A 20,679-nucleotide genomic window follows, 5' to 3' on the forward strand; every position below is an offset into this window, starting at 1 on the left:
CGGCTCGGCCCGGCGAGGGGGGCGGGGAGATGACAAGGGGCGGGGCCCCAGGGAGCCGGCGCCGGGGTCGCGCACGTAAGTCCCCTCTCCTTCCCCCATCTGCCCCTGGGACCCCCCCCCCCCCACCCCTGCCCAGGCCATCTCCTTCGCTCCGGCCGGTCCGGTTGGCTCTGAGCTGCGTGGAGCCAGCGGCTCGCCGGGCTCCCCTTCCCCCGTTTCGCTTGCACGGAACGTGACACCTGCTGCCCGCTCCCGGCCCGGGGGTCCCGTGACCCTGGAGTCCTGGGAAGATGCGCGGTGGACTCCCCAGGACCCTGCTCCTTGCTCCCAGCTCCCGGCGCTGGAAGCTTCAGGTCTGCCAAGCGGGAGGAGGAGTGGCTTCCACGTGCCCTGCCTCAATTTCCCCCTCGGTGAGGGGGGTGGGAGGCGTCTCCCGGCTGTACCAGGCGCCGCCGCTGCTCGGAAAATGCCTAATCCCAGAGCGGAAGCGAGGCTGGGAAATTGCCCTTATCCTGGATTTGTGCTCTTTTCTGCCGGTGCACTCCTGCTTAAAAGCTCCGTTCCTTCCTTCCCCCTCTGCTCTCCCCCGCAGACCCTCACCCCCCGCAGCCCCTATTCCTTTTCTGCTTGGCTTCCCTTAACCCCCATGGGGGACCTGGTGCCCCTTCAGAGATGTCCCCGGCTTCCTACCCATGCAGACCCATCCCTTCCCCTTTCCCGCACCCGGACCGTGGCTTCAAGCCTCCCTCCAATTGCGGCATAACTTTCCTTGCTACCAGAGTCCTAGCTCCTCATCCTTCCTCAGAATACTAGGGAGGTCATTGGCCATGGGCCAACTGAGCTGGGCAGTTTCCTTCTCCTCCTCTTCCTTTTCCTCCCCTCGGTGGAATTGAACCTTGGGTCATACCTTCAGGCCCTGCACTAGTCAGGTTGACCTCTCCCCTATCTGTAGTCCTAGAGACTCAGGAGCCAGCCAAACCCAGCCCCAGCGGCCCCTGAAGCCTCAGGACCCGCAGGTACTGGGGGGTGGGAGGGAGTGGCATAGAAGTTATGTCTCTGGGAATCCAGGACGTTTGGTGGATACAAGCTATGGGTTTAACACAGGCTTCTCTCCACATATGTGCTCCCACACAAAGGCTTGACTTCCCCTCACCTAGCTGGAGTGCACCTCTGTTCACCTGTCTGTGACTCTTCCAAAGCTGGCGTTCTGGTGTCTTTGTCCTCCCTTGTTTCCCTGTCAATCTGTCTCACTAGGTTCTAGAAATAGTTTCTACCTCTCAACATCCATGTGTCACCAAGACATTTCTTTTCCCTTCAGGCCAGCTGGAATGGCAGCCCCCAATGGCCGGACTGTGTTCACACACATTCTGGTAGCCCTCTTTGCCATGGGTTCCTGGACTGCTGTCAATGGCATCTGGGTAGAGTTGCCGTTGCTGGTGAAGGACCTGCCTGAAGGTGAGTGAGTAGGTGAAAAGGACCTGGGACAGAAGCTTAGGATTGGAGGGTAGGGGGTAGAAATAGAAGTTGGGCCTTGGGCCAGACATAGGGACTGTAGTGAAGAATTAGAGCTGACCCTCAGCCCTACCTCCTCTTGTTTGCAGGGTGGAACCTTCCCTCCTACCTGTCAGTGCTGGTAGCCTTTGGAAACCTGGGACCACTGGCTGTAACACTGTGGGGTCGCCTGTCAAAGAGTGAACTGGGCCCAATCCGGGCAGTGCAGGCTCTGGGTGTGGTGGGCATGGCACTGCTGGCTCCCCTGTGGTCCCATGTGGTACCCATGGCAGGGCAGCCCCATTCTGTGGCCTTCCTAGCATTAGCCTTTGCACTGGCCCTGAGCTGTTGTGCCTCCAATGTCACCTTCCTTCCTTTCATGTCCCATCTGCCCCCAGCCTTCCTCCGATCATTTTTCTTAGGTCAGGGTCTTAGTGCCCTGCTGCCCTGTGGGCTGGCTCTGGCCCAAGGTGTAGGCCACTTAGAGTGCCAACCAGCCTCTACTCCTAGCTCTAGGGTCTCCCCATTGCAAACCTCATCAAGTCCCAATGTTTCTCTCTCCCCTGACATCTCCCCATCAGTCCCCATGGTGCCTGTCTACTTTAAGGAACACTTTTCAGCCAGCACCTTCTTCTGGGTGATAACCAGCCTGCTTGCCATCTCAGCAGCAGCCTTCCAGGGATTGCTGCTCTTGCTGCCATCTGTACCCACCACAGTTACCCCTAAGAGTGAAGGGCAGGGGCAGGGAGCCACACCAGAGGAAGAGGTGTCACCACTTCGGGAGCCAGGAGAGGAGATTGGGACACCTGAGCCAGAGTCAGAGGAAAGAGCCCAGGGTTCACTGAAGCTGTGTTCAGTCAGAGCGGCCTGCCTGCTGGGGCTGTTAGGGGCTACAAATGCCCTGACCAATGGAGTCCTACCCTCTGTACAGAGCTATTCCTGCCTGCCATATGGGCGTCGTGCCTACCACCTGGCTGTGGTGTTAGGAAGTGCCTCTAGCCCCCTCGCCTGCTTCCTGGCCATGGGCATCCTCTACAGGTGATAGGGGAGTCGGGGAGAGCCCAGGGATGGGAGCCGAAGCAGGGTGAAATGGGCAGGTCTAGATGGGAAGAAGAAGGTGGGGATGGGGAAGGGAAGTGGAAGTTGTCCCTGCTTCTCAGACCCCTGATTGGCAGCTCTTTCTTCCCTCAGGTCATTACCTGGTCTGGGTGCCCTTTCACTGCTGGGCACCTTTTTTGGGACATATGTGATGGTGTTGGCATCCCTGAGCCCCTGTCCCCCCCTAGTGGGCACCACTGCAGGTGTAGTCCTTGTGGTAAGTGAATGACTGCCGTGGGCTTGGGAAACTGATGTATGTTGGGAAACAAGGAAGTGTAGCTTTTCCTGGCTGGGCATCTCCTCTCAATCCCTCTGCTTCTTCCTTCCCTCTTCCAGGTGTTGTCATGGGTCCTGTCCCTGGGCACCTTTTCCTATGTGAAGGTGGCAGTGAGCTCACTCCTGCATGGTGGTGGCCGAGGTGCATTGCTGGCAGCAGGCATTGCAATCCAGACAGGTTCTCTGATGGGGGCTCTTGCCATGTTTCCTGCAACGAGCATCTACCAAGTCTTCCACCGGAGCCAGGACTGCGTGGACATGTGTAGCCCCTGATCATCCCTAAGGGGTTTGTTTGTTTTGGAGGGGAGTACCCTTCCCTTCTCTACACCCCACCCTCCCAGGAGTAAAGTAACTCTACCCCTGCTGGAGCAGCATGTGCCTTATTCCCTTGGGTGGGTGAGGTGTCATCCCTTGCACAATTCCCACCCCTCAGGGACGGGACAGGGATTGGCTTAGGATGAAGTGCCCCTAGCCCCCTGGAACCTTTCTCCCCGACCAAAAAAAAAAACCCAAGCAAACCCAAACCTTAGGAGTAGAGACTGAGGACCAAAGACAGGGATTCTGTTGTTTTCCCTTCTGGGAGGCTTCCCTATTGGCCCCCCTCCAGTCACTTATCCTCTGGGTCCCAGAACTGAAGAAAGTTCAACAAACATCTCCAGAGACCAGCTGTGTACAAGGCCTTGGGGTGGGGATTACAGAGAAGGTGACAGCTAACAGTTCCTGTTCTGGGCACATGGGAGAGTGCCCTTCAGACTCAGACCCCCCCCCAAGTCCAGTTACAACTGTAGTTTTAGAATAAAAGTTCTATTTTCTATCTGAGTGGGACTCATCAGTGGGGGTCAAATTCCTTTTCAGACCTTTCCGGAGGCCCCTTCCTCCCTTCACCCTTAGTGACTGGCCCAAGAATCCCTGAGACTCAGCGGAGAGTACAGGCTCCTCTCAGCCTGCCTGATAGCTGTGGCTTTGTGGGGTCCTGGAGGATGGGACTATCTCAGGCAGGGCCTATGGGCTAAGGTCATTATCAGCCTAAAATTTTCTTCCTCATAAGTTTGCTATCCAAGACCAGAAAAATTAAAAGGACAAAGCAGTAACCCCCAGGATAAGGCATATCCTCTCACTGAGGAGGACATGGCTAGTCACAAGGCCACCATCTTGGTGCCCAACAATGTTGTCCTCCCTGGTCTGAGCCTCCCTCCTTTCTGTGTCCCCAAACTGAGCCATAGGAAAAGGGTTAATTATGCTATGCTTGGCCTGGCTGTGGGGGGTCCAGCTCCTACCCATTGTTCTCTGCGGAACTTCCCAAGGTTCCCTGTCCCTGACCTTGCAGTCTTTATCCTCACAGCCTTTGATTTGGCCCTGGGCCCTGCCCATCTGTATCTCTCAGAATCCACTACCATAACCCCTGCCTCTTAGTTTATGGCGCCAACAGTCTGACCTTCTTCCAAGGCTGTTTCCTGAAAGCCTCACTTCTCTCTATATCAGCTCCCTGAACTCCCCAGCAAGAGGCCCTTGGGAAGGCAACCTCTGAGGTCATTTAGTCCAACTCTCTTGTTTTACAACAGGGAGAGGGGAAAGGTCTCACAGGCAAGAGGTAGGGGCTCTAGCTCAGGTCTTCTGACTCCAAATGCAGTGCTCCACCTTCTCAAAGAAAGGGCCAGTGTAGTGTTTTCCTTTACAAATCACTGAAGAAGTATGGTTGGTTCCAGATTAGAGAGATATGAGTCACAGGCTGTTGGCCTAGGGAACCTTGCCCTGTGCACCCTTCTTTCCTTCACACCACTGCCAGGCTCATGTTCCTCAGAGAAATCTGGTTTTTTAAGTCACAGCTCTGCTAAAAAAAAATCTGAAATGGTTCCCTGTCTTCTGCCAAATAAAATTCAAATTCTTTTGCCTGGGTTCAGAGCTCTCTACAATCTGGCACCATGCTACCTTTCCAGCCCTAATGCTCTCCCACCTCCAGGCTTTGGCTCAGGCTCTTTCTTATGATGTCCTGCTTCCCCCTTTTGCTGAATTTTTACTCACCCTTTAAGGCCCCCGTCAAATGGCTGATTATCCAGAAAGCCTTTTCAGATCTCCCAGGCAGCCATTACCTTCCCTTTACACTTCCCATAGCTTTTTGTACTTGCATGTCACTGTGTATTGTAATACATTTGCCTTATATCCCTGCCATGGCTTCCACCAAGAGAGGGACCAAGTGCAATACATAGCTCCCGTTTATATTTTAAATATTTAAATTATAGTTATTAAAATTTTAAATGTATCTGTGTTTTATATTTTAAAGTTTACAAAGCATTTTCCTCTTTTTTTTTTTACCTGTAAGGCAAAAAGTACAAATACTCCTATTTTACAAATGAGGGAACAGAGAGACTAAATGAAATCCATTATGTACAAAGCAGTTTTGGAAAGACTGGGGGGATTCAGAGATCAAACCAAAACAACATATTCTATTAGGGGAAGATAACTCTTGGGAGGAAGCAAGCACTAAAAAGAGAGGGTGGGAGGGACATCAGAAAAAAGTTTTCCATAAGAGGGGGTACTTGAACTGAGCCTTGGAGGAAAGCTGGCATTTTAAGAGGCAGATTTGAAGTAAGTGTATCGCAGGCTGGGGTGACAGTGCTGAGGTCAGAAGTGGAACGTCAAGTTCAAGGAGCAGCAAATAGATTGGCCATTTGGCTGGAATGCATTGTACAGGAAGGAGAGAGATGTGAAAAGGGTCTGGAAAAGTGAGTAGAAAGCCCCTTTGTGGAGCAAAGACTTCAAATGCCAGGCTGAGGCGTTGGAGTGTTGTCCTGGAGGCAATAGGGAGCCAATGAAGATTTTTCAGCAGGGAAGTAACAAACTCATGTTTTAGTGATATTAATTCGGCAGCTATGTGGAGGATAGATTAGAAAGGAAAAGCTGGAAACAGAAAAACCAATTAAGAGTCTATTGCAACAAATCAGGCCGGACAATATGATTGACTATGTTACAAAGTTTCCTCACTAGGGGATGGGAATAAGTGGGAGGGAAAATAAATGCTTAATTGAAAAAACAATTACAAATGAAAGTTTTTAAAAATAAGCTTAAAAAAACTGGGCCAGATTGAGGCAAGGAAGACCTAGATTCTAGTCTAGCTTCTCCTACATCCTGGCTATGTGATCCCAGGCTGGTCATAGCCTCTCATATCTCCAACCAGTCCCTAGGACCCTACATTGCAGAGAAGGAGCCAGTCTGTACCTGTGAAGGAAGTTTGTCTCTGCACCAATGACAGTGAAGTCTGAATTCTAAGACAGAGTATCTGGCTGCATTCAGAGAAGAAGGATGGGAAGGTAGAAACTGCAAGTCTTGCCGACCAGTTGTCTGGGGGGGAAGACCGAAGAGTCATGGTGACTCCCTTAGGAGAGCAATGTCCACACAGCGGATACACGTTAAGTGCTGTTGAATTAAATGGAATTCCCCAGGATGCAGCAGCTACAGGCCTAAGCCTGTGTTAGCTCACCGTGGGGCACTGGCCCTAGTGAAGGTATCTCTCCAAGGAGTGTGAGACAGAACGATGGGCAAAGCTGGGGTTGAGGGCTCTGGAGGCAAGGCACTGTCTGGGAGCCTGTGTTGGCTGGCTGGGGTGGGGGACTGGGATGGGAGAGTGGGGTTTCTCACAACTCTGAGAAGTGGCAAGATCTCAAGTAACAGAAGACCAGCCAGTCTGGGCCCCTGCACTCTGGACAGCCCATCCCCACCCCTGATTTGGGTTAAAGGCCTTGAACAGGCCCCAGGAGGCTCTGATACTTGTTAGCTCTGTGCCCTCATTAGTGCTGGCTTCATCAATCCCCTGTAGATAATTTACCCAAGGTGCTGGAGGGTGGGGTGAAGGAGGGGACGTTCTGCTTCTGTTAATAGTTTTGGGATATCAGTGCTGCTCTTGGGCTAACCATCCATTATTCCTCACAGACTGTATGATTGGCTCTCCTTCAGGATTAGACTTTCAGGCCCCCACTGGAGCAATGGACATCAACAACATGCTGGAACTTACTCATATTTATCGCACAATTTCTCGTGACATTTTGGGTTGCCTCCAGTTACCATTCTTTGGAGATCATGGGGTTTCACTGGTTTCTGACTAGACTTGTGATCTCATTGGTAGTTGGTATAGGGAACCTCCAGAAAGGAAACTCCTTCTATCAATACAGATTGTTAACTCTTCTGTACTTTATAAGCCTTTGAGAGTTGCATGGGGTCAATGCAAAGAGGTTAAATGATTTGTCTACCGTGGCATAGCCTGTTTGTGTTAAGAGAAGAGCTTGAGCCCAGTTTTTCTTGACTGAAACTAACTCTGTATCCACCAAGCCACATGGCAGCTACATAGTATTACTGGAAAACACTGGTGTCGAAAAAGTGGGCTTGGGCAGCAAAGAGAAGCCGGGGATTCTTGAAAATGCTGCATAATTGCCAAAATGAATTCCAGCTGAATCTCCTATTCAGCTCTGGGCATTTTCCATCTGAAGTTCTTGTCACAAATATTTGTGCTGAAGCACTGAGTTGACAAGATGTTCACGTCATAGTCAGGACAAGATGCATTTTTCATCCACTCGGTTTTTTAAGTGTATATGGTTAAACTAGCTCTTTTTCATTGCTGTAGATTTCTAAGAGGAGGCCTTTTTAGTTGTAATGGGGTCTTTCCCCTCCCACATAGCATGCACATATATTCTCTGTTTGTCTCTGGTGGACCATGTGCCAAAGGTCAGCTTCATGGCTTGGTTGAGACCTCTAATTTTGCTACTGAGCCAGAATTCCATAGATATTTTTACTTTATTCAGCTAATGTTTTAAGTGAATAGGCTTTTAGGAAATTTTGATCACATACTACATTTTACAGGGATAAATAAGCAAATAACCACTAGTGCAATATAAAATCTAAAGAAGTAAACGTTATGTGTGTAAAAATCAATTATAAAAGAACATTGTGATACATCATGTACAAATTAATGAAGAGATGATTATTTCTCACTAGGTTCTTCTCAAGCACTTACTCTGATTTCTGTTATGTGTTCGATGTCTATGTCCCTGTTCCATCTGATAGAGTCCTGTACCATCAATTTCTTCATCAGGCTAGCATACCTTGGTCTGATTTTTAATTTAGGTAACACAGGATCTCATCCTAGGGTCCCCATAACCTTCCTGAGCTAGATTCTAACATACTCTCTGATATTTCTCAACCTGCCAGCCTTGGGTGTTCAGAAGGCAGAGGATCTATTTTCAAAGGTATGGTAATGTCTCTGATAGTGTAGGTCAGGTCCTATTGTCGAGAATTTCTATGTCTGGTCCTAAGGCCTCTTCTAGGCCTAGAACTGTTGAATTTATCTTAATGTCAGTCATTTTCTGGTACTTTCATAGTTTTGATGAGTCTATTTAAAATAGATTCATGAGATAATAGCCTCACTCAGTTGACAGAGGACAAGTGGGAATGTTTCATTTGATGTCCAGTGTTTGTCTCCAGAGCCAAATTTTCTCACTCCATCCAATGGAGCACAGTAGTCTGTGAATGAATTGCCAGTCTGCAGATAGGCACAGAGATGGGAGAATAGAGGGTCATATGTGACCTAGGAAGTAGGCTGTTAAATCTAGACTGTAAAATGCCTGGAGAGGAATACATTATAAGACTAGAAAAGTAGATAAGGGCCAGGTTGTAAAAGGCTTTAAATGGCAAAGAGAAGACTATATTTTGATCCTGGAGCCCCTGGAATTGAGTAGAGGGTGATATTTTGGCAGCTGAGTAATGGACAGATTTATGGAACTATAGGCACCTAATGTGTTTTCTTTTTCAATTTACAAGCATTTATTAAGTGTCCACTGTGTACCAGGCACTATACTAGGCGTTAGGAACCCAAATGCAATAAGCAAAATAAGTCATTCTTCTTACATGAAGCCTACGTCAGAAGATATAACAAGGACACATATACATAATACATAGTAGATATAAAATAAATGCAAAGCAGTTAAAATACGACATCTAGGTCTTCAAGTAAATCCTGGGTGACCAATTTGGGGGCATTTTATAGAGTGTATCCTTATTAAGGTATGAGTTGGACTAGATTGTCTCTGAGTGAGGTACATTCCAACCAGGGTTGTGCTAGAGCCAATTCAAACCAGAAATCTGTTTGCCAAATTTTCCACCTCAGGAACTGGCAAACACCACAAGTCAGAGCTTGAATTATTGTTTGTTGATTTTTAGAGATGGAAAAAAAATGTTAATAATGCAAATCAAGCTTAAAAGTATTTCCTGAGAACATTTTTTTCTGAAGAGTCAGTCATTAAACATTTACCATTAAACATTTACTAGCCCACCCCTCATTCTAACTCCTGTGAATCTGTGCTGAAGCTAGTAATGCTGGAGTGGAGAAAGCCTTGAAGCAGGAAGAACAATCAGAAGGCAGTTTCAAGTGTCCAGGTGAGAGGAGATAAGGGTCCGTGCAACCATGGTGTCTGTTTGAGTGGAAAGAAGGTAAGGTATATCCAAGATATTGTGAAGGTGGAAATGGCAGGATTTGGCAATGAGTTTGATATGTAAAGTGAGAGTGAGGAGTTAAGTATATCCATGAACCATAATGTTGTGAGCCTGGGTGGCTGGGAGGAAGGTGGTATCCTTGACAGTAACAGGAAAGTTTGAAAGAGAAGAGGGTTGGGATGGGGGTAGGGGTAGGGGGGCAGTTATTTAATCTATTCTCTTTTTGTGAAGTTTGAGTTTGAAATACCTACAGGAAATTTGGATCTAGATGGTTCAAAGGACAGCTGGTAACATGGGATTAAAGCTCAGCAGAAAAATTGAGGCTAGATATGTAGATCTGAGAATTATCCTCCTAGAGGATAATAATTGAACACACGGGAGCTGACGAGAACATCAAGCAAAAGAGTATAGCAGAAGAAGAGGAGGAGCCCTACGACAGAGCACTGGGGAGCAAGCACAGTTTAGTGGGCAAGACCTAGATGAAGATCCAGCCAAAGAGACTAAGAAGAAGCAGTTATGTGGGAGGACAATCAGGAGAGAGAAGCATCAAGAAAATCTAGAGAAGTGAGAGTATTTAAGCAAAAATGGTGATCAGCTGTGGGCAAAGCTGCTGAGGAGCCAGCAAGGATGAAGATAGAGAAAAGGCCTTAGATTTGGTAATTGAGAGAACATTAGAACTGGTGCAAGAGGCAAATGGGGTGCTGGGAACAGTGGGAGCAGTAGATGCACCCTAGTACAGAGGCCAGACAGTCTATCCACACAGAGTCTACTCAAGCCATAGCCATGTCCATGGATGAGATGATTTTTGATCCTACTATGAACACAAAGAAAGGTAAGCACAGAGGCCAGACAGTCTATCCACACAGAGTCTACTCAAGCCATAGCCATGTCCATGGATGAGATGATTTTTGATCCTACTATGAACACAAAGAAGAAAGGAAGCAGAGGAACAATGAATAGATAACGACTACCCCCATCCTCCATTGGTGGCTCACTTCCTTTTGGCTGATTCCCCACCTGGCCACGAATCATATGCATATGTACAGTCTAAGGAAGCTAGTGCCTTGAATGGAGCTGCCTCCTTTTTGTATCTTCTTTCTTTTTTTTCTTTTTTTTTTTGCTTGATTATACATATTTATTTAATATATTTAGTTTTCAGCATTGATTTTCACAAAAGTTTGAATTACAAATTTTTTCCCCGTTTCTACCCTCCCCCCACTCCAAGATGGCGTATATTCCGGTTGCCCTGTTCCCCAGTCAGCCCTCTCATCTGTCACCCCACTCCCCTCCCATCCCCCTTTCCCTTCTTCTCTTGTAGGGCAAGATAAATTTCTATGCCCCATTGCCTGTGTATCTTATTTCCTAGTTGCATGAAAAAATGTTTTTGTTGTTGTTGTTTTTGAATGTCTGTTTTTAAAACTTTGAGCTCCAAATTCTCTCCCCTCTTCCCTTCCCACCCACCTTCCCTAAGAAGGCAAGCAATTCAACATAGGCCACAAGCGTATCATTATATAAAACCCTTCCACAATACTCATGTTGTGAAAGATTAACTATGTTTTATTCCTTCATAACCTATCCCCCTTTATTGAATTTTCTCCCTTGACCCTGTCCCTTTTCTAAAGTGTTTGTTTTTGATTACCTCCTCCCCCCCCCATCTGCCTTCCCTTCTATCATCCCCCCTTTTTTATCTTCTTCCTCCTTCTTTCCTGTGGGGTAAGATACCCAACTGAGTGTGTGTGGTATTCCCTCCTCAGGTCAAATCCGATGAGAGCAAGATTTACTCATTCCCCCTCACCTGCCCCCTCTTCCCTTCCTACAGAACCACTTTTTCTTGCCACTTTTATGCGAGATAATTTACCCCATTCTATCTCTCCCTTTCTCCCTCTCTCAATATATTCCTCTCTTATCCCTTAAATTGATTTTATTTTTTTAGATATCATCCCTTCATATTCAACTCACCCTGTGCCCTTTGTATGTGTATATGTATATATGTATATATATATATATACCTACACATATACATACATAGACACACACACACACATATATATGTATACACATATATATGCATATTCCTTTCAGCTACTATGATATTGAGGTCTCATGAATCATACCCATCATCTTTCTATGTAGGAATGTAAACAAAACAGTTCAACTTTAGTAAGTCCCTTATGATTTCTCTTTCTTGTTTACCTTTTCATGCTTCTCTTGATTCTTGTGTTTGAAAGTCAAATTTTCTATTCAGCTCTGGTCTTTTCACTGAGAAAGCTTGAAAGTCCTCTATTTTATTGAAAATCCATATTTTGCCTTGGAACATGATACTCAGTTTTGCTGGATAGGTGATTCTTGGTTTTAATCCTAGCTCCATTGACCTCCGGAATATCATATTCCAAGCCCTTCGGTCCCTTAATGTGGAAGCTGCCAGATCCTGCATTGTCCTGATTGTTTTTCCACAATATTCAAATTGTTTCTTTCTGGCTACTTGCAGTATTTTCTCCTTGACCTGGAAGCTCTGGAATTTGGCAACAATGTTCCTAGGAGTTTTCTTTTTGGGATCTATTTGAGGAAGTGATCTGGATTCTTTCAATTTCTATTTTACCCTCTGGCTCTAGAATATCAGGGCAATTCTTGATAATTTCTTGAAAGATGATATCTAGGCTCTTTTTTTGATTATGGCTTTCAGGTAGTCCAATAATTTTTAAATTATCTCTCCTAGATCTATTTTCTAGGTCAGTGGTTTTTCCAATGAGATATTTGACACTGTCTTCCATTTTTTCATTCCTTTGGTTCTGTTTTATAATATCTTGATTTCTCATCAAGTCACTAGCTTCCACTTGCTCCAGTCTCATTTTTAAGGTAGTGTTTTCTTCAGTGGTCTTTTGGACCTCCTTTTCCATTGGGCTAATTCTGCCTTTCAAGGCATTCTTCTCCTCATTGGCTTTTTGGAGCTCTTTTGACATTTGAGTTAGTCTATTTTTTAAAGTGTTGTTTTCTTCAATATTTTTTTCAGTATTTTTTTGTATCTTCTTTCCTTTGATACCATGCCTTATGAGAAAGGTCTGGATAGTAGTATCTCACACTAGTCCCACCTCACCAGCTCCCTTCTAGACATTTTGAACTAGATGTCCAACAGACATCTCAAACATAACGTGTATAATATAGAACTTTAGTTTTCTTCACAAACCCATCCCTCTTCTGAAATTTTCCATTTCTTTCGAGGGGGTACCACCATCCTTCTACCCACTCAGCTTACAACTTTGCTGTTACCCTTAATTATTCACTTATTTTCATCCCATGTATCTCACCTACTTCCTGGCCATATCTCTGCCATGCTACCTACACTCTGGTTATCATCTTCATCTCCACTACAACCTTTATCTCTGCTCTGACTTCCCCCAGCTCTGATAGGAGCTTTATCTTGTGGGAAAATAGGCCTCTCCAGCCATCTTTACACTATGCTGTCATATGGGTTCCCTTTCCAACTCCCCTTTATGTGTTGTCTTCCTCCATTAGAGTGTCAGCTAGTTGAGGGCAGGATCTATCTTGTTTGCTTATATCTGGATCCCCAGTGCTTAGCCCAATGCCTGACACATAGTAAGCACTTAATAAATGCTTCTTTTATCTGTCTATCCTTGATTCCTTTTTTACTCTGACTCATCTCACATGTGACCTTTAAAAACTTCAAGAGACACAGTTTCTGGGTAATTTAATAATTTCATTAATAAGGTTAGCATATTTATTAATAAAAGGAGGTGAGTGGACTTCTCAAATGCCAAAGACTCCTCATGGCAGTGGGCTTACAGTTTTTATGCCCTTGGCAGAGCAGATGTTCCTGAGGGTGGCAATCAACTCTGATTGGTTAACAATTAATGAGAAAATGAATATTATAATGAGAAGCTGGGCTATATTCCAATGAAGGTCTTGAGGTACATGACTTGGATCAACCACATCTTGGTCAAAGAGACTTACCAATTTCCATATTACCTGTATGAAAGACAGAATGAAAGGAAGGAAGGAAAGAAACAAGGAAAGAAATCTAGCCAGTAAACCCCAAGTTAAGTGAGCAGCTTCTGGCCATCAAGATTTACCTTCCCTTGGAGAGGAGAAGAAGAAGGAGAGGGAGAGGATGAGGTGAGTTACCCAACTAGCTGGGTCCCCTTTCAGGCATCTCTGTCTACTCACAGGTTGTGTTTGTCCTTTGTTTTTGAAGAGGACCATGACATCAGGGAAATGATGACATGACTTGCAGTTGACTTTGATTTAAGTGAGGGAGGGCTGTGCAAGGTCACCTTACTCTCACTGGGAATGGGTTAAAGAGGGAAATACACATACTCATACACATATACATATACATATATACTGTTAAACCTGAAAATTTGGTTGAAGGAAACAACAGAGCTAGGTGATAGAAAAATCCATGTTGTTTATTATTTTCCCTTAAAGCATAGCTAGGCTAGCTTACTTGTACGTACAAGGAGTCAGAGCATAGGCTCTGGCTGCCTGAACAAAGGAATGAGAAAACTTATATACGTTATTTTAGCAGAGCTAGCAAGCCTCTATTACCTCATTTTTTATGACCCCCATGTATGTTTAACCATGATACAAGATTTTCCTTAATGGAAAGAATGTTGACAAAGGTCAGTTAATATTAAGTGAGGTAGTCTCTCTTGGGTTTAGGGTCTCATCCTTAATGGCTAACAGGTATCTGGCCTTGTTGACAGTGGTAAGGGTATTTCCTGAGCAAACTTTTTAGAGAGAACAAAGAAGCCCAGGTCCTGGATCTTCATCCAGTTACTCATTAATTCAGGCTCTGGGTCTAGTTGAAATTAGAAATTATATAAAATAGTATAATATTTTCCACATTTCCTCCTTTTGGTCAAAGGTAAGCTGAAAGCTTCACCTGAAGACCAATTAAGGTATGGAAAAACCTCTATCTTCCTCAGGGGTAAAGTTCTAAAAATCCTTATCTAGGTGGATTCAGGTTTTTTTTTTCCTTTCTGTGGTTGGACATCCCCAGAGATGGACAGTAATTGTAAACTAATTATAAACAAGCAGAGGGAGCAAGTTGCAAGGGGCAATAAGCCAAAGACACCAAAAGTACAAGTAAACAGTCTTGGGAACGCAAGGGACTCAGAAAGGGAAAGAGCAGTTCTTCGTTCAGGTTCTTGTCTGGGCTCTTGGGAAGGTTGCCTGTGTCCGATGCTGTCCCCTTTAGGCTCTTTGAAACTGGAGGGCAAGGTCTCCTATGGGCTCAGATGTCCACTTGGGATCAGGGGCAGATGTGACAGAAGGATCAAGGAGTCCATCCACAAGTTGGCAGCTGTAGAAGTAGTCAGATCTGACAGGAGCTCCCAGAACACATATGATTTGATAATTGAGAGAAAAACAGCACAACATAGGTCCCAGCCATGCAGGGCTAAGTTCAAACAGTGCAATAAATGGTTCAGTATCCCAGCCACACAGGGCTGAGTTTAAATAATTACAATACAGTTTTTCCCATAATTCACAAACTGCACAATTACATTGAGTCAGGTACAGACCAATTACTTAGATGATTCACAATGGAGGGGAAATTTACGTGTCACATGTTTTACATTTACATATTAGATAACCAAGAAAACTTAAACATGAACCATACAAAGTAATGCAATCATTATTAACAATGTTGACTAATATTAAATTCCTTGTATCCCAGTAGCACAGTACATATATCATCATAAACTTTTAGTCATGCCATGTCTCTTTGATGGCATTTACAAAATAAACCACAAACCATTCTTAACAAAGCTAAAAGTGTTTCTGATTTAATTCCACCAATTAATTGCACAATTTGTATATAAAATAGCTTTAAATTACAGTTACATATTTCCAATGTCCATTTTAAGCAACAAAAAAAATTTTTTTTTCAGATGCCTGATTGTAGTTATCTGGTTCCTAGATAGTAAAAGAGAGTTCTGCTTCTCTGGTTCAGATCTAGAAATTCTCAGACAATTCTAACTTAATATAACTTAGTACAATCACTTAAATTTGGCTCTCCTTTTTTGAAACTTCAGAGTATTTCAGTTCATATATCATCTACTGTTTCTAACCTTACCTAAATTTTGTACCTGGTATAAGAATCCTTTAAAATATGAAGGTCCAACCATAAATTGAACTCATCTTCCTTTTAAAATTATGAGACAGATACTTTAATAAAGGAGATACAATTTCACCTGTACCACTATCTTATACAATTTTCTTGTACAAAAATCCACATTTAAGATCTTATTACCAAAACACACTTATTAGCTTGAATTTCCATGACTGATAAATTTTGGAGCCAGTCATACACATCTGTATATAATTCTTAGAGGAATCAATCTGATCCTATTGCCTTTTCCTCAAAATTTGCTATCCTATTTAATTAGACATTTATCACATTACATCTTTGCCTTATTACTTTGTCTAATCATTTCCTCCTTTTGGAGGATGTTATCTCTATATCATTCTAATTTTTATTTTGTCATGAACATAGGTTAAAATTGTAAGCTATTCATTCCTGTATCCTATTATAACTCAGAGATATTCCAATATCCATCTATTACCTAATAGATTTAGCATTGTGCTTACAAAACTTCCTGATAATATAAATTTGCTATGAAACAAAAGAGGGACAATTTCATATATCTTAACAGAAGGAAAGAACTTCCTTAGCTCTGTTTGATTCCAGGCATGGGTCATATCTGATAGCCAATCATATAGCCATTAGATGCTGAAAGCAGGGCTTAGGAGTAATCAGATGGGGATTTTCCTTTTCAGAAAGGAAATAGCAGAATTGGGAAATAGAGTCAGGAAGATCCTACCTAGATTGTGTCCAAGGTTGTCTTCAAGACTTTTTCCCAGGCATAGACATCCACTTTTAAAAATTCTCAGTCTGTAATGCCTGCCATTCCACTACTGGCTTCATGTGACCTATCCCTGTAATCAGAGCTTAAGATGATATTAAATTGTAGTCCCATAAAATCTTAAATAGCAAATAAATGTCCTTCAGATAGGACTGTCCCAAATTTCATTGAGCTAATAATTATCAAATCAAGCTACATCTCTTTTCTGTCTTCTAAAATACTTTCTCACATTCTCAAATTAAACCATTTGAAACTAGTATTCCTTTGGGACAGGAGAGGCTTAGCTAACTCCTATTTGTCCCTAAACTTTCTAATCTACCTTTTGTATTTCCAATCAAACCTTCATTTACCTTTCCAATCTCTCAAACCCATTATTCAGTCTTTCTTTATGTTTCAACCATAAGACAAAATAGCTCATAAATTAGTGATTTTTACTGACATAACTGTCTGTACTGGAATCTATTCCAGCTTAAACAAAGCAAAGAGGTTAATGACCAACCTCACAGGTTGAGGAAAGGGACACTTCAGGAATCAAATCTTATACACATTGATAAGCTCTAACTTTTGCTTAAAATCACAAAAACATTTTCCAAAACATTTCTAGAATTATTTCCCTTCCTTAAAAACAGTTTAATATTTTTTTTATCCTGATGTTAAAAAGGAATGCTCACTAAACTTTCCTGAAGACAATTATTTAGAAGGTTTTAAAATGATAGACATCTCCTTCTTTTTCCTTAAAGCAAATTAACCCTTAAATGCTGGAATTCATTAACTAAGTTGGTGCCAAATGTCCTCATTCTCAAACATTGCCCAGAATTCCTAGATATTACAAAGTTCCTTAGTCAAAAAGTGTTATAATGGGAGGACACTTAGTTTCTATAAATTACATACCCAATTACATTTACCTTATCACAATAATAAGGTTTACCAGGACTTTAAAAAGCTTTTTCCAGAGTAATTCCTCTACACAGAAAACCACACAAGAATTCATGACTAGATGGTTTCAAAAGTTCTTGTTTCAGTTAATAACCTCAATTTCTTAATTAACTACGATTCTTAATCTAACAACATCCAGATTATAAGAGGAATTATTTTCATCACTAATGGTAACATTTTAATTTCTAAGGCCCAATACTCTTAGCATTGTAAAAGATTACCACATTTTTCAATATTGCTGATACATCTGTTTGTCAGATTACACAATTTAGAAATGTAACAGTGCCCTAAACATAATTATGCATTTTAAAACTTGAAACAACCCATTTATCAATTTAGGTGAACACATTTCTAAATCTCCATGCACAGAGAATCTTTCATCCCATCATTTGAAACTATAACTTTAAATCACCAGATATATTCTCATAATAGAAAACTTTTTCATACAGAAAGTCTGTTCTCATGGTTAAATATCAGTATTATTAATAATTTTTCTTGTTATAACCACATATAACAGTTCCAAATTTTATCACATCCCTTGGAAAACCCAATTCACAAATATCAAAATCAGCTTAAAATTGCTATAATATCATTTCTTACCACACAATGGTCTTCTCAAATTTCACAATCTAAGAGAATTTTTGGGAACACAATGCAAGCTTAGAAATACAGAAACAATAATTTTCAGATGACATCTATTGCATTTCCAGATTACCACATATAGAAATTATTCAGCTTATTACTTTTGGTATTTAAAAACCACTTCAAAAGTTAACAATTACATTAATTTAAAGAGAGATAATAATACTGTTGTATCTAACATACACAGACTTTACGTTAAGCATTTTACAATCATTATCATTTTGATCCCATAACAACCATCATTATTATTTTCCCTTTACAAATCAGGAAACAGGTCAAACAGAGATTAAAATACAGTTTTGCAATTGGAACACAGAAGTGTGAAGTTACCTAGAGCAGAAGCTAGTATCCCAGTGGTGACAATTCTGGGAGGCAGAAAGTCCAAATCCATCTACCTCGCCCTTCCCCCACAACTGCAGAAGTTACTGAGCCTAGGGCAGTTTGCAGGTGCTGAGGACAGAGTGGGCAGAATGCATAGGACCTGGGTAACAATTCCAAACTTTGCCAAAAAGGATGGGCTACAAAGGTACCCATGGGCACAGGACTGTCATGATACTGTCAGTCTGTGAATTTCTGTCCTTCTCCTCCTTTTGCGAGGTGGGGAAAGATGATTTCCAAGTTTTCCCTACAGTTCTCCTGCATTCTCTCCTCCTAATCTGATTTGGGATGAAAGGAGTTTGTTTTAGCTGCTTTGACTTTTACTGCAGCTCTGGCTCGGTCAGAGACAGGACAATGGTGAAATATCTCAATGATTTTAACTCAAATAAACTTCACATAAGTGATCAGCATTGGGAGGGTGTTTCAGCAAGAGTGAGCTTCTGGAGGGATTTTATAGTCTTAGGAGTTCTGTCCCAAAATCCAACTAACCAATTTCCAAACTTTTAATGAATAATCAACCCCAAAATCTGCTAAAATGTTTCAGCTCTATTTTTTTCTTCAAGTCCGGTTGGCCAGACCAAAAAAGGAGAAAAAAAAGAGTCTCTGTTTCCCTAACTGCAGCCTTAGAATTCTCTGGCTACCTGTGTTTCAGATTTTACCAAAGTATAGACATAGAGCACAGGCTCTCACACAGACAGTTAACAGACAATTAACAAAACAAATACAGAACAAATACAGACTGAGCTCAGAGTTCAAACAACAGAGAATTAGAAGTTTTCATGAGTTAGCTATTAGCACCCCTAAGGTTTTTGGGGAAGCCTTGGAGTTCCTGATTTTTTTGACTCTCCATATCCTATCCCTTAGGAAGGGGGAAAGGGGAGATGGAGGAAGCAGAGCAGAGTTACCTCCCTCTGGATCAGAGCCTTTCCTGGGAGGCAGAGGGGGAGGGAAAAAGCAAAGTGCAGTTTTTCTCCCCAGGATCAGGGCCTCCAAGGGAAGGAAGGAAGGGAGGGAGTGGAGGAACGTTTGGACTTCTAATTCTAGTTTTTGACTGCTCCATAGTTAATTTTCTAGATCAATCAGTGTTTCCAGGGGATCTATGTGTGTTTGCCTGCAGATCTGATCCCTGCCCCCAGAGCTAGCTTAAAGGGAATTTTCAGACTTCAGCCAATTTTGTGGGAGTCCTTTTTGGAAGCTGGGAAGAGAGACAACTTACCCCACCTTGTCAAGGCCAAAATTCCAGGAAAAATTAATCCTATGGTGCCCAAAAGCGTTGGCAAGGTTGGGCTGCATTGTCCCGTTTCCATCATTTCCATTTGAAAGTCACGGCACCATAACTGTTAAACCTGAAAATTTGGTTGAAGGAAACAACAGAGTTAGGTGATAGAAAAATCCATGTTGTTTATTATTTTCCCTTAAAGCATAGCTAGGCTAGCTTACTTGTACGTACAAGGAGTCAGAGCATAGGCTCTGGCTGTCTGAACAAAGGAATGAGAAAACTTATATATGTTATTTTAGCAGAGCTAGCAAGCCTCTATTACCTCATTTTTTATGACCCCCATATATGTTTAACCATGATACAAGAAGAGGATTTTCCTTAATGGAAAGAATGTTGACAAAGGTCAGTTAATATTAATCGAGGTAGTCTCTCTTGGGTTTAGGGTCTCATCCCTTAATGGCTAACAGGTATCTGGCCTTGTTGACAGTGATAAGGGTATTTCCTGAGCAAACTTTTAGAGAGAACAAAGAAGCCCAGGTCCTGGATCTTCATCCAGTTACTCATTAATTCAGGCTCTGGGTCTAGTTGAAATTAGAAATGATATAAAATAGTATAATATTTTCCACAATACATACACATATATAGTTCTAGAAGGCTATAAAAGTCTCTATATTCAGAAAGAACTAAGATGGCAAGACTGTAGGATGGGGGAAAGGATAAGGGAGGGACTTTTAGAAGGGTGAGCAGATTAAGGAATAGGACAGCAAGATAGTGGGTAGAGGTAAAGCAGAGGAGTGAGGAGATAAAAGGTAAATTGGCTGAGAAGGATAGTGAGGAAAAAGGAAGGAGGAAAATATACAGCAATTAATTGCAGCTTAGAATGTGAATGGAACAAATTTACCCACAAAATGGAAACAGATAACAGATTAAAATTTTGAATTCAACAATATTTTGCTTTCAGGAAACATTACAAAAATGAGACATACACACGAAGACAAAATAAAGGGCAGGAGTAGAATTTATGTAAAAAAAAAGCAGAGATAGTAATCATGCTCTCAGACAAAACTAATGTTAAAATAGATTTAATCAAAAGTGAAAAATAGAGAAACTACACTATGCGTCAGCAATATTATTCAATATTGTTTCAGATCATTTAAAATACCTAGACAGTATAAAATACCTGAGTGTATACCTGCCAAAACAAACACAAAAACTATATGAACATAAACATAAACTTCTTTTTATACAGATAAACTCAGATCTAAATAATTGAAG

At 42.6% G+C, this 20,679-nt stretch overlaps 1 protein-coding gene across 4 annotated transcripts; it reads left to right on the forward strand.

The window, feature by feature from the left end:
• The first annotated feature begins 37 nt into the window (after window positions 1-37).
• On the forward strand, window positions 38-4,752 carry SLC52A2 (solute carrier family 52 member 2). Of its 4 annotated transcripts, none has more exons than XM_036741947.1 (5): window positions 38-75; window positions 1,319-1,455; window positions 1,602-2,529; window positions 2,683-2,806; window positions 2,926-4,752. In XM_036741947.1, the coding sequence occupies exons 2-5, from the start codon at window positions 1,329-1,331 to the stop codon at window positions 3,136-3,138; spliced, it is 1,392 nt and encodes a 463-aa protein (XP_036597842.1). In that variant the 5' UTR covers window positions 38-75; window positions 1,319-1,328; the 3' UTR covers window positions 3,139-4,752. The 4 variants fall into 4 exon arrangements, with proteins under 4 accessions (XP_036597842.1, XP_036597844.1, XP_036597843.1 ...); XM_036741949.1 differs by lacking the exon at window positions 38-75 and adding an exon at window positions 275-353; XM_036741948.1 differs by lacking the exon at window positions 38-75 and adding an exon at window positions 855-1,016.
• The last annotated feature ends 15,927 nt before the right edge of the window (window positions 4,753-20,679 follow it).

The sequence above is a fragment of the Trichosurus vulpecula genome, chromosome 1, assembly GCF_011100635.1.
Source record: "Trichosurus vulpecula isolate mTriVul1 chromosome 1, mTriVul1.pri, whole genome shotgun sequence".
NCBI lineage: Eukaryota > Metazoa > Chordata > Mammalia > Diprotodontia > Phalangeridae > Trichosurus > Trichosurus vulpecula.

Bases quoted from the DNA above. Each gene is read 5' to 3' on its own strand.
- SLC52A2 (XM_036741946.1), top strand. From the start codon at position 1,287: ATGTGTCACCAAGACATTTCTTTTCCCTTCAGGCCAGCTGGAATGGCA. The intron at 1,456-1,601 runs GTGAGTGAGTAG...TCTTGTTTGCAG, and splicing joins GGTGAAGGACCTGCCTGAAG to GGTGGAACCTTCCCTCCTAC. The intron at 2,807-2,925 runs GTAAGTGAATGA...TCCCTCTTCCAG, and splicing joins CTGCAGGTGTAGTCCTTGTG to GTGTTGTCATGGGTCCTGTC.